This window comes from Cupressus sempervirens, chromosome 10 (genome assembly GCF_028749045.1).
Source record: "Cupressus sempervirens isolate cs-2001-9-10 chromosome 10, ASM2874904v1, whole genome shotgun sequence".
Lineage (NCBI taxonomy): Eukaryota > Viridiplantae > Streptophyta > Pinopsida > Cupressales > Cupressaceae > Cupressus > Cupressus sempervirens.
The window spans coordinates 161116617-161131725 of NC_143127.1; the positions used below are offsets into that span (position 1 = coordinate 161116617).

General features: G+C 35.2%; 2 protein-coding genes across 4 annotated transcripts in view; both read right to left on the reverse strand.

Annotated features, from left to right (window-relative positions):
• Window positions 1–282: 282 nt before the first annotated feature.
• Window positions 283–15109, reverse strand: part of LOC149533090 (uncharacterized) — a 32729-nt gene continuing 17902 nt past the window's right edge. Inside the window, exons 5-7 of the mRNA XM_089803226.1 lie at window positions 997–1057; window positions 762–877; window positions 283–489 (exon numbers count right to left, since the gene is read on the reverse strand). Coding sequence (XP_089659352.1) covers window positions 460–489; window positions 762–877; window positions 997–1057 — 207 coding nt within the window. The 3' untranslated portion in view covers window positions 283–459. The remainder of the gene's footprint in view (window positions 490–761; window positions 878–996; window positions 1058–15109) is intronic.
• LOC149533091 (pentatricopeptide repeat-containing protein At2g20540-like) overlaps window positions 1006–15109 on the reverse strand; it is a 34305-nt gene continuing 20201 nt past the window's right edge. For 2 of the 3 annotated variants that reach the window (XR_016356703.1, XR_016356704.1), the window contains one exon: window positions 1006–1144. The gene's annotated coding sequence lies outside the window, so the exon portion shown is untranslated. Of the gene's footprint in view, window positions 1145–13916; window positions 14066–15109 lie in introns of all 3 variants that reach the window. The other variant, XR_016356705.1, reaches the window with a different exon arrangement.

The window sequence follows — 15109 nt, forward strand, 5'->3', positions numbered from 1 at the left end:
AAATCAGGAAATAGTTAACACCATGACATCCCCCATCCTTGGTGGAGGTGGTGGAATCTAGTGAAGCCATTGGAGACGGGGGAACCAAGTCCCCAAGTCCCCGATGCGTGAGGCAAAAAAGGGGGAGGGGTACGTGTCCCCGTGTTACTATGCTATATTGATATATTCCCATTTCCATATGATTTTGTTTCCATTCCTTTACAGTCATTCATATTATTAGATCTGAAATTCAAAACTGAAATTTTTTTTTAAAAAAATTGCTCAAATAATTAAAAGAGATGATAGGAAAAAAATACTTACTGAAACTGAATAAATAAACAGACTTCAGTTTAAATTTCGAAAAAGTTAAAGAATACTCTGAAAAGGGAAGTTTTTTTCCTATATACTAAATTTTTATTAACACCTCCCAACATTGAGCTAATATTCATCTTTAGGTGTCCTCGAGAACTCTCTTCAAAGTCATTCGTAAAGATCATTCTTTTGAATTACCTGCCAGAAATATTGAATCAATACTCAAAGCCATTTTTCAAAAGCAAGAAAGATTAAAAAAATGTCATGCCATAAATTTCCTGTAAAACTTCAGGTCCTCCAATATTTGTTTAAATCAGAAACCCATCAGTTCTAGAAGAGATTAAAACCCATCAACTTGGATGGCATATCAATCCATCCAATCCTCTACTTGGGAAAATAATCTACAGGCATATGCCAAACTGGTTATATAGAGCTTAAATCTAATATAAGGTGATAAAACAAGGACATACCTTGCCTTTCTCTTTGCATGTTACATCAGACTTCATAGTTATAGTAACAGAAATGCCCGAACAAGAGATGGGGATTGCAAATGCAAGTATTGTGAAAGGCAGTGCCATTGATTCCACTGGTCCAGCGTATACAAGCATAAATACCTAGAATACATCAGTTAATTTAAAGACAAACCAATATGCATGCAATCCAATACAATAATTGTACCAATTCTCTTCAAAAGATAAAAGATACCTGCAACAATTTTCTTCAGAAGTTGATGAAACCCGCAAAATACAAGTGTGTAAAGCTCAACCTGGTATGAGAGCAATTCAATACAGAAGCTGAATTACTTCTCATCATAAGGTACCTAGGCTAATTCATTTCATAAGGTTTAAGTAACCTGCCAAATATGACAAAATGATAAGGGTGTTAGGCTCACTTTGACGTCATCCAAACCAAAGCCTTTTTCCAGAAAAATATTCAAAGCACAATTCAAACATTCAATCCTTGCACAGAAGAAAACTCTTAAGAAGAAAAAGTGATTTAACCTGATCTTCAGTTTGTATGGATATTTCAACATTAATTTTACCGTCAATCACATGAATCTGAATGGAATGAAACCAATTTACCCAGATATTCATTTTGCATGGATGATTCAAGTAAAATCAAACAGAAAATTTTCTGAGTTGTGATTCTGAAGAATTATACTAAATATATATTGAGTCCATTATGCTTGCTCTTTCCCTCTTTATATAGAGATGTATTTGAATTTTGCATATATATATGCGTGTAAATATATTATGTACATTATGTATTAAATTGATAATTAGGAGGTATTTTTTGCAGTGTGTCAATTATGACTCATATTTCATATTTCAAGAGAATAAGTAGTACACGAATAATCTTGGGGGTAACTTCATTATTAAGCAAACTTGATTTGGAGCAGTAGAGGGATTATTGATCTCTCATAAAACCCTGGTTGCTTCAGCCCCATGACAACCACCTAGATGTAATGAATGTTAAGAAGACCACTCATTCTTAAAAGAGATGGACTCATTCTAATTCATTTTAATGTAAAGTAAGCTGAAAAAAAAAAATGGATTTTTTCTATACAGAACACACGTGTTTAAACAGAAGGACCGGCTGCATTTTCTTAAAAACTTGTATACGCATCTTCAACAAGCCCAGTATTCTCATTGGCTACTAGGAGTAGTACCTATTCAATAATTAATAAATCAAAATACACATGAAATTATTTATACAGTTTTCTCAAATTATTTTGAAATCTGAAAAAGCCAATGTGTAGATTAGACCCTCTGTATTGACTTTAGACCTGAGCAAAATCTAATTTATCTAAATTATTGCACAAGTCCATGACTCCACACAAATAGCTGTACAAAAATATGAATTTGTGTTGCAGAGCAAACGACGCAGGCATCCTTACAATGCAGTCATACTTTCACCATATGCAAAGAGATCTCCAATACAGGATAATAGAAGTTCACATTTTCAAGCATACACCCAGCCTTTATCAAAAAGGGAATTCGATCAGGGAATGGACATCCATCCAAAGATGAAAGTACAGACAAATTTTGTGATTGTCTGATTTTATAGGCTATTGAGTGGGTGTTTTTCAGTGTGTCAAATTATATGATGTTTTCTAAGAAGTCATCACATAATTTGACTGAACAGCTATGCAGTTGAATCTTAAAATCACCTTATAAGTTATAAGATATTATAGTTACATGTGTCACAGTATATCTGCATATGCAAAATGTGGATCCATAGACAAGACACAGAACTGTTTGACAGAATGCCTCAAAGAGATATGTCCCAGTGTACTGCAATTGCAACATATGCACAAAATGGATTTATTGAAAAGGTTTTAAACACTTTCAAGCAAATGCAAATGGCAGGTATAAAGCTAAATACAACATTTGCCAGCACCCTCCTGCCTGTGCCAAAATGGGATCTTTCAATCAGGGAATGGACATTCACCAAAAAAATAAAAGAAGAGGAATTTTTGTCAGATGATGTAGTTGCAAGTGCCCTGGTAGACATGCATGAAATATGTTGAAACGTAGACAAGGCAAGGAAACTATCTGATAGAATGCCTTAAAGAAATGCAGTCTCATGGAATGCCATGATTATAGGATACATTCAAAATGATTTTGTTGTGAAGTTCTTAGAATCTTTTAAGAAAATGCAGCTGGTAGGTGTAAAAACTCTTCTACCTTGCTAGCATCCTCCCTGTCTGTGGGAAATTGGCATTCATCAAAGCATAATTGGGAGTAGAATTTTGTCAGATGTAGTTGCAAGTGCCACTTCCAATCACCAAAGTTTTCACAAACCTCGTGCACAAAATTCAATTCAGGTGAATATATATCTAAATTCTTACTTGAATGATTTCAAATTGTAATCAATTTCTTTGTAGTTCATAAGGATGAAATTTTATGTTGTAGTTTCCTATCCCATACCTTATGTGGCTCAAATCTTCCAATGTAAAAGGTGCAAATTTGTTTCAGTGAGCTTGAAGTGCATGTACACCATCCCATAAAATGTGTTTGAAAGGTAATTTAATCAACTTAAGACAATTCTTAAACAGAAATGTAAACATGTATGCATACGTATCATATACATCATAGTTCCAAGACTCGGCCTCTTCTTAGACTCAGTGAGGGTGACTGGACTCATTACTAGGCAACAAGATTTGGAAAACAAAAAAATCCCAAGAAATTTAGAGATTTTTAAGTCATTTCATTTGGAATGTTGTTATTCAGTTTTTGAAGTCTGAAATTGAGGGTGGGGGACACAATAAAAGGCCTTAGCGCCCAAGATAGGTAGAGCGGCAGAGCAAGAATTAGGCTTTGGAGATGCCCAATGCAAGAGGGGGGGGCAGTTAGGCTTTGCAGATGCCCAAGGAAAAGAGCAGGATTGCAAGGGTGTGGGGAATTAAAGGAAGATGTGAAAATATGAGAAAGATCCCACCCAAGGCTAAGAAGTGACTCAAACACCCTAACACTTATAATCAGACACATAATATTGTGGGAGCGTACCCTCTCTTACTACCCTTTACATAGGCATAAAAAAGATTTGTGAAGATATTGTTTCCAAAATTTGGTCTATCTTAATCACAATAGACCATGTCTCAGTTAGTGGTGAAGTGCACAAAGATGAGTATGCATAGTTACACAGCAATTCACCAAGATGAGTATGCATAATTACACTGCAAAATCTTCTTTAGAGTTGGTGCAGCATGTGTTGAGTATGGAATTACTTGAGGATATCAGCATCTCCTACTGCCCACTCTTACAATTACATTGCAAATATTTTCATTGTACATACACATGTTACTATGCATGTGTGGATGCCCAAGAGTACATTTCAGACATCTGTTAGCATTATAGCTTTTACTAATTCCTTGTGCAAGGATTGTTGCCATGGAGTTCATAGCCATCATTAATCATCCAACATGTCAGATAACAATGATAGGGTACTAACAACACTTGCATGGCTATTGATATCCTTTATGTAACTTTTATTTTTATGTCTTAGTCTCATTTTAGATGCCACTGTAATGATCAACTGTTCCTTAGGATTAAGGAAAATCTAGTAACTCCTAGGCATTGTGGGGCATATCAGCATCCCCAAGCCATCCCAAGAATGTCTATCTAAGAATCCCCCTTTCATTAAAATTTTAAGGGGTGTTCCAAGAATGACTTGGGCATGAGATGGGCTTCCTCGTAATGGGTAACGGATGTTTTCTCTCCCTATCCTTGCATTCACAAAACAAACGGGGACAACATAATAGAGGTCCAATATCAATGCTCCCCTATATCATAGAAAAAATGAACTGTGAGGGAACAAAAAAGATAGAACCAAAATCCCTACTAAATGTAAAATCATGATTTATAGAAGATTTTGGTAATACCTGCTACAATTAAAAAGTGCAATGGAAAATATTCATTGGCAAACACAAAGTAAAACAATTTGATGGAAATGTGTAATCTATATAAAGCTTATTGTCTTGTCAATCCTCTCCTCCATGTAGTCAAAATGCTTGGCAATAGGTTTTCTTGTTGGAGCAGAGAAGGACAACTTTTAATATTTAAATGGAATTTTCCTTGAAATTTTTACCTGTTGGTACAATCTTCTTCCAGTTTAATTATCAGTTCATGTAAACCATGTGCTTACTCGAGTCTCTTCTGTATGTGTTATATGAGTGTAGATTTGCTCAAAAAAATTAGAGGAAGTTCTAAACGAATAGGATAAGTATATTGGAAGAGATATGTAAATCTATCAATTTCTAGAGAGGCAGCTAGCTTAGGCATAACATATTTCTAATTTCATGATAAAACTTTGGTTTTACTCATTATTCTCTAGAAAATATCTCTGGAATCCTTGATATTGTGGAAAAATGGAATAGTTGTATGTTTAAGCATAATCCAAGTTTGTTAAGTAAACATGAATTAGAAATCATGCATTTGATTGTTGTATTTAAGGTGTCTAGACAAATGCCCTGATAAAAGGACTCGAGGTCTTCTGGTTGGTATTTTTTCAAATCATGAACCATAACCTTGAGGGAAAATTGCCAAAGTAGATTACAAGAATCTCTTATCAACCTGTCCTATTAGAGAGGAAAAGTTAGATGCTATCACCAGGGGGTGCTTAATGAGCCTGCACTTGTGGATGACTGAAAAATGTTGTTTTTGATTAAGCGAAAAAGATGTTTTGAAGGGACCCAAAACCCAGTACAGCATCATTAAAAACAAATAGGCATTAAGGCTCAGCCAAAATCATGAAACAGTGGAACTACAACCACCATCAAAAAAAGTTGGCACAAGCAGAGAAATGCCAGCACAAACCAAAAACCAGCAACATGCAACCACAAAAAACCAGCAGAGAGCAAAGCTATGCAAAGGTTTTAAGAAGCTCAGCAGCTTCCAGCTTCATATGCTCCATCCTTTCAGCAGCACTCTTCAGGTGATCAATGATTTTGTTAGTCTTGAGAGCCTTCTTTCTTGTGCTAGCACAAGTCCTCTTCCCTAGACCAGAAACCTTTTCAGGGCCAGCAGCCTTCTCCTCATCCACGTCCACAATGGCCTTTTCTTGATTTATCTGTTCTAGCTTTCCCACAAGGAATTTTAAGCACTGAGCAGAAGCCTTGAGAATATTGTAGCTTTCCTCACCAATTTTCTTCGGGAGGACTCCAATTTAGGAATATCTATGTCCTCAAATTTGTTGTCAAAATCTGCAGCCATAGCTTCAGAATCACTCACTACTTTAGTGAGGTCATTAACATTATCAGAGAAGGTACCATCCTTTTCCATACCAAGTTTTTCAAGAAATCCAGCTTATTGGAGAAAGCTGTATGTTTGGTTTTGATGTCTTTAACTTAGTGGAAGACCCAATTTATGATCCTGTAAAAGTCCAGGGGACAATCTTTGACAGACTGCAGGGCACCATTGAGAACATCATTTATGTACATATTATGCTCCCGTGAGTCATCGCCTTCTTAGTATTATCCCCAACTGCATCAAACTCCTCACCACCCAGAAAAGCAGGGACATGCTCAGCGAAAGCTTTGCCAATATCAGAAACAGGGGATATTGTTAATGTTTCGTAGCTTCAGTTGGATAAACATATATATATATATATATATATATATATATATATATATATATATATATATATATATATATGTATGTATGTATTATAATTATATGTGTGTGTGTGTGTGATAAATATATATGTGTGTGTATGTGTAGTTAAATCATAAATTGTTATATTAATTAAATATTAATAAATGGACATGTCTCATAAAGGGACATGTCTATCCATATCTCATCCACAATATAAAGAGAGATTGATGCACTTGGAACACACATACCGAACAGGCAGTGTTATACCTTGCAGCGGTCTCAAAATCTCAACATGGTATCAGAGCCTGCTCTGAGGCCTGTAAGACTGCAAAAATTAAATGGGGAAGTCTGCTAAGGTCTTGAATCTGGCATTACATCAATCGGTTTGTAGACTTAAAATACCATTAACCAAAATAGACTTAAAATCCACAATGTATGGATATGATAGTGACAGTACAATGAATGGTTGATTTAATCAATGGGGCTTTTATAAATATCCCGTCTCATAATTCTGAGAAGTCAAGGAAGCTTGAAAAATTTGCAAAAGTTGTTCAACAAGAAGCTGGAAGAAGGAACTAATCATTTGCCATCTATTATTGAGAATGGCTGATAAAGCTCATGGGACTCCAGAGATTAAACCTCCGTCAAAATTGGTGAAGCAAATTGATGAGGGGCTGTAATTTGCAGTGCATTCAGAGAAAGAAGAGGCTTTGCTTCCACAAGTTCCACTCACAATAGAACTGAATAATTTTTATGATTCGACTTGGCTGTTCATTGCAGAAGGCCCTCTACACGCAATGGGAATTCAATTTTCTGGGAGTCTAAATGAACCTTGCTATTGGATGAATTCTGGTTTGTGATCAAATTGATATATAAGGAGTGCTTTCCAACTGTAAAAATCCGCAAGGTGATAAGAGTATTTGAAGTTCCAAGCTGCTCAACACATACGTGAGGATCATCTATGCCTTGCAGCGAGCCATAATTGCAAATATGCTGATAAATGCCATAGATCTGATGGAAAACAAGAATAATTTGTTAATGCTCAATGACAAATTCATCGCACACAGCTAGTCACTTTGCCAGTGATTATGACTTCACTAAATAGAGGAGAAAAGGGACCAATTTGAGCTTGCCACAAGTACCTGTGTTCCACCCAAGTGAAGAGGAGTCCAAAAAATCTGCTTGCATTTTCTCTTGAAGAAAAAGTACGCTTTTGGAAGGGAAGTTTGGACGCTTATTATTAATGGGTAAATTACACTACCTACAATAGATTGCATTCTACCATTCAACAAACAATAACTGGAAGAAATAATCTGAATGTGGGGGAATAGTGTTACCTCGGCACAAGGGTGTGCTGGTGTGGGGGGACGTCGGGACAAGTTTCGGGTGCGGAAAAAAAATGGCCTCAATTTGGGGATGGCGGGGGGACAGCGGGGGTGCAGCGGCGAGGGGGGAGATATATATATATATATATATATATATATATATATATATATATATATATATATATATATATATGTATGACTGAAAATGCTAATTATGAAATGATACTTCAATATATTATATAACATACCAAATATAGTTGAATAGAGAAAATTGAAATGCAGTTCACAAACCATAAGTTCAAACTTGAAACTTGAAACTTCACAACCATTACCAATGACCATTTAACATTATAATTTAGTTCAAGATGCAAGATTCAAAATTCATTGTTCAAATATGAATAGCATATATGATATATCATAAAGATGCTCATGATGAAAATGAGCCAAGTAGCATGAAACAATGAAATGAAATAATGTATTGTAGCCATGTCAAAGTGAGTACAATCAACAAAATGACAAAATGTCAATAATGAGGATGGAATCATTCCAAGTGCTCTCTAAGCATGCAAAAAAAATAAATTTAAAAAGAAAACAAAAAATTATTTTTTTAAAAACTTTTTGGGCCATTCAGCTGGCTGCACCCCACGAGCACCCCCGCACCCGAGCACCTACGAACCACCCGGGTGCTCGACCGGTATGGCTGAGGTGCGGCAGCGCATTTTCGGTCAGCAAGGGTACTCGGGTGCATACGCACATAGGGTGCTTTGGGCACTCGGGTTACACTGTGGGGGAATGAGTAGACATATACGTGCAATCAACATATTTTACCTTCATTGTGAATTTGTGAGCCATTTGGGCGAAAGACTTGGAACTAACAGTTGAGACCATTGCAAGGGGAGAAGGGCCCACAAGGGTTGTAGAATGTGTTAACACTTCATTTCAATGCTATCTAATAATGTGTGGAGTACCCATCTTAATAATGAATCAATCAGATAGAAATTAGGAAATAATGTAAATGAAGGGCGTCAAAGATGATATAAACAGCACTACCAAATGTGTGTTTAAATAACTATAAGCCATACATGGAGTTGCTGGACTCAAATAGGGCATTTGTACAAAGACTTCAATTTGTGTTGCCCCACATGGGCTAAACCCTAAAAGTTTCAAGGCCAAACACCTGATAGTTGAGAGTCGATTGCTTTCTTGGACCGAGACAAGATCACGAAATGCCAATGGGGCATTGGGAAATGAATAGTCTCCAACATATATAAGGAAGGAAGAAAAGATATGATTAAATAGAGGCAAGAGACCACCACAAATGGCAATCATAATTAAAGAAAGGTGAATGGTTGTGGATAAAGATGTGGAAAAGAGGAAAATAAATAAATAATGAGATAAGTATTTTTATTTTCAATATTACTTTTATTTATTTTTGTGGTCACTTTAGATTATTATAGGGAAATAATATGGATTAAAGAATATATAAAGGAAGATTGAATATATGTTTATATGTTCAAAGCATATATTTGAGTTAGACATTAATCTATATTGCGATGATCTTATTATTCTTGAGATCATCTCTTATTTATATTCTCAACATGTACTATAAGAGTTATTTGCCTTGATCTTTCTTCTAAGAATGTTCTTGTAGGAAAAAGAGAGAGTCTGACACTTCATCAGAGGCAACATTGGATAAGTAGCTCAAAAGATTGATGTTCAGAGAGAGTCTGACACATCCGTCTGAGGGAACAAAATAAGGATATGATTCAATCAACTTTCATTAATCTCGGTCATATTGATTCAAAGGGAGTAAACCATGTTGAGATGGATTATCTAGTGATCAATAAATTGTAGTAGTCAAGAGGACTATGCTTCATGAATATACCTCGTGACCATGTGATTTTAATGGTCCTACCCCCTATGTACATCATGAGGAAGTGACGACTTCTAAATGATGTCTCTTTTATTTGCAGAAGTTATTGAAAGGTGACGATCTTACAATAACTTAATTTTCTATTAAGATGGATATTTTACTATGACTATGCAAATCATGATAGATTATACTTTGCATGGTGGATGTTTATATGGTATGCATTATGAGAATGCGTGTGCACATACCTTATAAATATTTTTTGAGTACATGGTGAATGTAATGCAAATTGATGTTCAAGCGACCATTAATCACATTGATTGGTGAATATCTTGCATCTTAACATTCTGAAGGTCATTACTCAAAGAGTATTTGGTGAATATCATATGTTGAAATTCTCTGGACCAATACTCAAATATGATATCAAAATGATGAATATCATATGTTGATATTTTGCAAACCATTACCTTATTGAGTACATGGTGAATATCAAGTGTTGATATACTAGAGACCATTACTTAGAGTATTCGGTGAATATCATATGTTGATATTCTGAAGGCCAGTACTCATGATATCAAATAGAGGAAAACTTTTGATCAAAATTTCCTTAATGTATTATCCGTAAAGATTGCCAGTAGGTAATATCTATCATGTGTTTATCCTCCTGAGCTAAGAGGGAGTGTTAATGTTTAGTAGCTTCAGTTGGATAAACTCAAGGGATTAAATTGAAGTTTTATATATATGTGTGTGTGTGATATATATAATAAATATATGTGTGTGTATGTGTAGTTAAATCATAAATTGTTATATTAATTAAATATTAATGAATGGACATGTCCCATGAAGGGACATGTCTATCCATATCTCATCCACAATATAAAGAGAGATTGATGCACTTGGAACACACATACCAAATAGGCAATCTTAAACCTTGCAGCGATCTCAAAGTCTCAACAAATACAATGGCCATTTTATCCTTGATACCTGCTCTGGAATTCACAATGAGCAAAGTGGTAAAACCCATCTCAATAGGTTCACCATTATTGGTTTCCCCCACATTCTTCTTAGTGCCTATCTTCCTCTTCTTTTCCAGGGTTTCCAACCCAACAAGCCCTCTGTCATCACCTTTGGTGCTATTTTTCTTTTTCTCAACTGTATTTTCAACATTAAAGATGGTAGCCCTTGAGATCACTGATTTCTTCCTACCAACAGTGAAGGGGGGATGTACTTCTCCACACTCTCATCAATCTACATTCGCTCATCATCGTCAAACACAATCCTTTTAGGAATTTCAACAATTCTCTTCTTAGGAGGGGGTCTTAATGTTTCTACCGGGAGAACTGAGAGTTTCTACAACATCCTCCTCATAATCAGTTTTCCACCCCCTCTCAAACCTTTCAAAACTCTGCTTCCCTTCCACCTCCACAGTCGAGATTTGCTTGATTGGGCATTTTGTAACCCTTGCCCTAAAGTGCTTGAAAATTAACAATATAAGTCCTCGGTGGAGAGCCTAATTATTGGGGTTCTTCATGTGATTCTTGATGCTAGCATTAAGGGAAGAGAGTAAAACGTATGGAAAAGATAACCAAAATTTTGTGCCTAAAATGATTTAGTAGAAGCAAATGATAATCATGAACCCTAGTGTATCTACCATCAACACTAAGATATTCGATGATAGGTTTTAAAACTTCCCACCACAAAGGCTTAATTTTCTTAAGGTCAAAGAAAGTGTTGTTACCTTTCACCAAAGCTTCTCTTTCCGCCTCTGTCTTTGGGAATTCTCTCATAGCATTCTATGAGACCTTCCTATCATTAAACTACTTAATTCCTTCCATGGGTAAGCAAGAAATCCCAAAAATAAGCTTCTCATCAAGAATAATTTCCTTACCAAATAAGGTGAAGGTGTCAATGGTCCATTCCTGGGTGAAAAATCTGGTAACCCTCGTGTCATGCCCATGCAACTTCTCAAGATATGGTGTAACATCCTCTTTTCCCGGGTCTTAACTAACATCATATCATATCAAGAAATACAGTTAATACTTCATATTCATAAGAAGATAGTTATAACAGTTATGTTCATGTGAATGAAATTAATGGTTACAAAACAGTTAAACAAAAAATTTCACAACTAACAATTTGAAAACACCATCAATGATTTTAACAAGGAAAAAATCTGCATAACATAGAATTCAAAACCAAAATCCATCTAGGGATGTTTCTACAAAACCCAGGTTAATACATATATGCCACTTAGGAACAAATAGCTATACCAATATATTGAAACACCATTACCATCAAATACCATTATATCATTTAGAGCATTAAATACCACTCTATTATTTAGGACATCAAATACCATTGTATCATTTAGGGCATCAAATACCAATGTATCAATTAGGGCATCAAATACCATTGTATCATTTAGGACATCAAATACCACTGTATCATTTAGGGCATCAAATACCATTGTATCAATTAGGGCATCAAATACCAGTGTATCATTTAGGACATCAAATACCATCGTATCATTTAGGGCATCAAATACCACTGTATCATCCCTTCTCCTTCCATTGCTAACTATGGCAATAACATTTAGTTAGAAAATACGCTCATATTCATTATTCACATAAACAGAAGATTGAAATAGCAATCCATCAGATAAACCTATCTCTTGCATATAGATATATTCCATGTTCAACTGGAAGATCAATCGATCTAATTGGTTACTAATTACATTGACGAGAAAAGTTACATTCATTAAAGAAAATCACTGAATCAATGATATAAATCAATCCATCATATCTTCTACTTGTATAAAGATCATCAAAGTAAAATACTTGTTACCAACAAATGTTTGAATGCATAACTCATCTTTGTTTGGTGCATGTCTTGGCATCTTGTGGAGAGGGGAAACAATGTCAAGGGCTTAACCTCCAAACCACAAACCCTCAAAATATCTTCACAAATCTCATTCGAGAAAGGCCCTCCCTACCTGGAATAGACATGGAACACCTTGTCCAACCACTAAGCATTCTGGTTCTTAATTCCACCACTCGACTTGGCAACAGGGTACATATTAGACAAACATGAGCTTATTGAATAGTTCTTTAAAAACAAAGTTATCATATCAATTCTGATTCCTGTTCCTTGTTTTTGCAGAACTTCATTTCCACCTCTTCACCCTATTGCTTGGCCATCTAGCCGGGGTGAGTCCTGGGTGTTTGTTCATAGAGGATATCAATTCATTTGTTGAACTCATCTGATGGAAGATAATATTTTAGTACTGGCATGAACTCGTCCTTGAGACTCAAGGACTTGTCTCAAGAAAAATTAGAGGATTATAATTTAGAAATTAGAAGACAAGCTGATTCAAAAATGGAAACATAACATGACATATTCATTCGATTTCAGACTCAACATGGTCAGATAACTTGGTAAGCCTGATCGAATGAACTATTTGATAGTCTTATTTCACTTCACAGTCAAGCATTGAACAAATAACATTGAAAATCCTTGAAACTCCCTTGAATCTAGATTTCCGATGCAATAAATATACCAAATAAAGAATAGAAGCTATTCACATAATCTAATCAATGATGGATTTGAACTTGGTTAATCCTGACTGGCCGGCTCTCAAAATCTGATTGCCAACACGGATTTCAAAATACTGAGTCCCTTTGATAACAGAAATAGAAATCTCGGATTCACTTCCAATATCGACCGCATGAAAGAATAAGAAAATGAGAAAAGGAAGATTTGTAAAGGAAAACAATATTGATGATAGCTGCTAGGCACATTATCAAGCTTAAATGTAAAACAATATAGACAGCTTCAATTGAAGCCGTGGCTCTTGATGGCAGTTATAAGAAAGATTATCAGCTTCTTGATTCACTGATTCAAAAGAAGAAAATTCGCCAAGTGTACTCATCGTCTCTCATAAAGACTTATAATTTTAAAAGAAAGAATTTGAAGGACTCCTTATTAAAAGAATAACTTATAATTATGTGTATATATATATATTATTTTCGAATGATGTCACCATACTATTATTGTGTCCAAGGTTATACCTATTAAGATACACATATCTATATACGTGCATAATTTGGTGAATTTATTTTATCTTCATATCCTCCCAAAGTATATATATATATATATAGAGAGAGAGAGAGAGACGAGCTTGGGTAATTTAATACCATGGTAGCATCATACCTTTATATACATTTGTCCATTTATATATGTATATAATGAAATGATGAGGGTACCAACATAAATCATCAAAAGTACGAATTTTGATTATGTTTAAATATTTAAATGTTTTATATGTTATCCAAGTACCTCATGATATTGTCCAACGTATACTCTTGCTTGCCTAGTTGTTTACCCTTAGCCATGGTGATTTAAGATTCACACCTATTGCCCAGTGATGATGGTGCCCCTATGCCCAATTCTTTTTTGACAATGTTTCCACCCCTTTGACATGCTCCCTACAAGGAAATATTACCATAACAAGTTATTAATCATAAACAATCATAACGGCTAACCGCCTTTTCAATTCCCATGAATTCATGATAAATAATCAACTTCTCAAAATAGCTTTAAAATATCATCATACTAGTTAGCTAGCATTTCATCTTTATATAAAATTATAACAATTAACCATCTTACTATTTCACATGATTGTAACAAATTTTAACTGTCAACTAACTTCACATGAAACCTCAACAGCTATATGAACATTTTAAATTGGATCAAAAATTGGGATGTAACATATGGAGTAACTCTACTTTCAATTACCCTGTACCAAATCTCCTCTTTGTTTTTCTAGTTTTCACAAGCTGCTGGTTCAAGTTTTCAACTATTCAAATCTCCTCCTATCTCTAGATTAGTAGAGCCTAAGAAAACGTTGATTCAGAGTGAAACTGGCAAGGCCAAAATGAAAAACTAGGATATAAATTGAAAAAGTGCCCACAATGCACGTGAGATGCAAAAGGAAATAATGACTCTCTGCCTCATTGGACAAACACTTCTCTCTGCAATAATTCCACGTTGGTATATGTTGTTTCCATTAATTCTAGTAATCTTCCCGATTGTGCCGTTAAATCTATCATATTCGAGGAGCAAAATAATATCATTATTCAAATAATTTTCTCCATCTCATATTTTTGTCTTGTAATTGGACCCCTAGATTGGCGAGACCATCAACAACCTTATTAGTCTCATGGTAAGAGTGTGCATGAAACACTTATCAAAGGTATTGATATTGGTCTATTAACCAAGAGGCCTTGTGTTCCACTTTTGAACATTTTATAATGTTATTATCATCCGCTTTGATCCACACATTCTTGAAACTAAGACGTCTTGCAAATTTTAGTAGTTTGAAGGGTGTCCATGGCTTCTGCTAAGTGGTTAGGCTAAGGTCCCAAGGGAAGCGCCGATACAAAAATAGCATTGCCTTTTCATCCTTAACACTCCCCCACATCGAGACGGCCAAGGATTCCCTTTGGCCACCCCATCATAATTAATTTTGA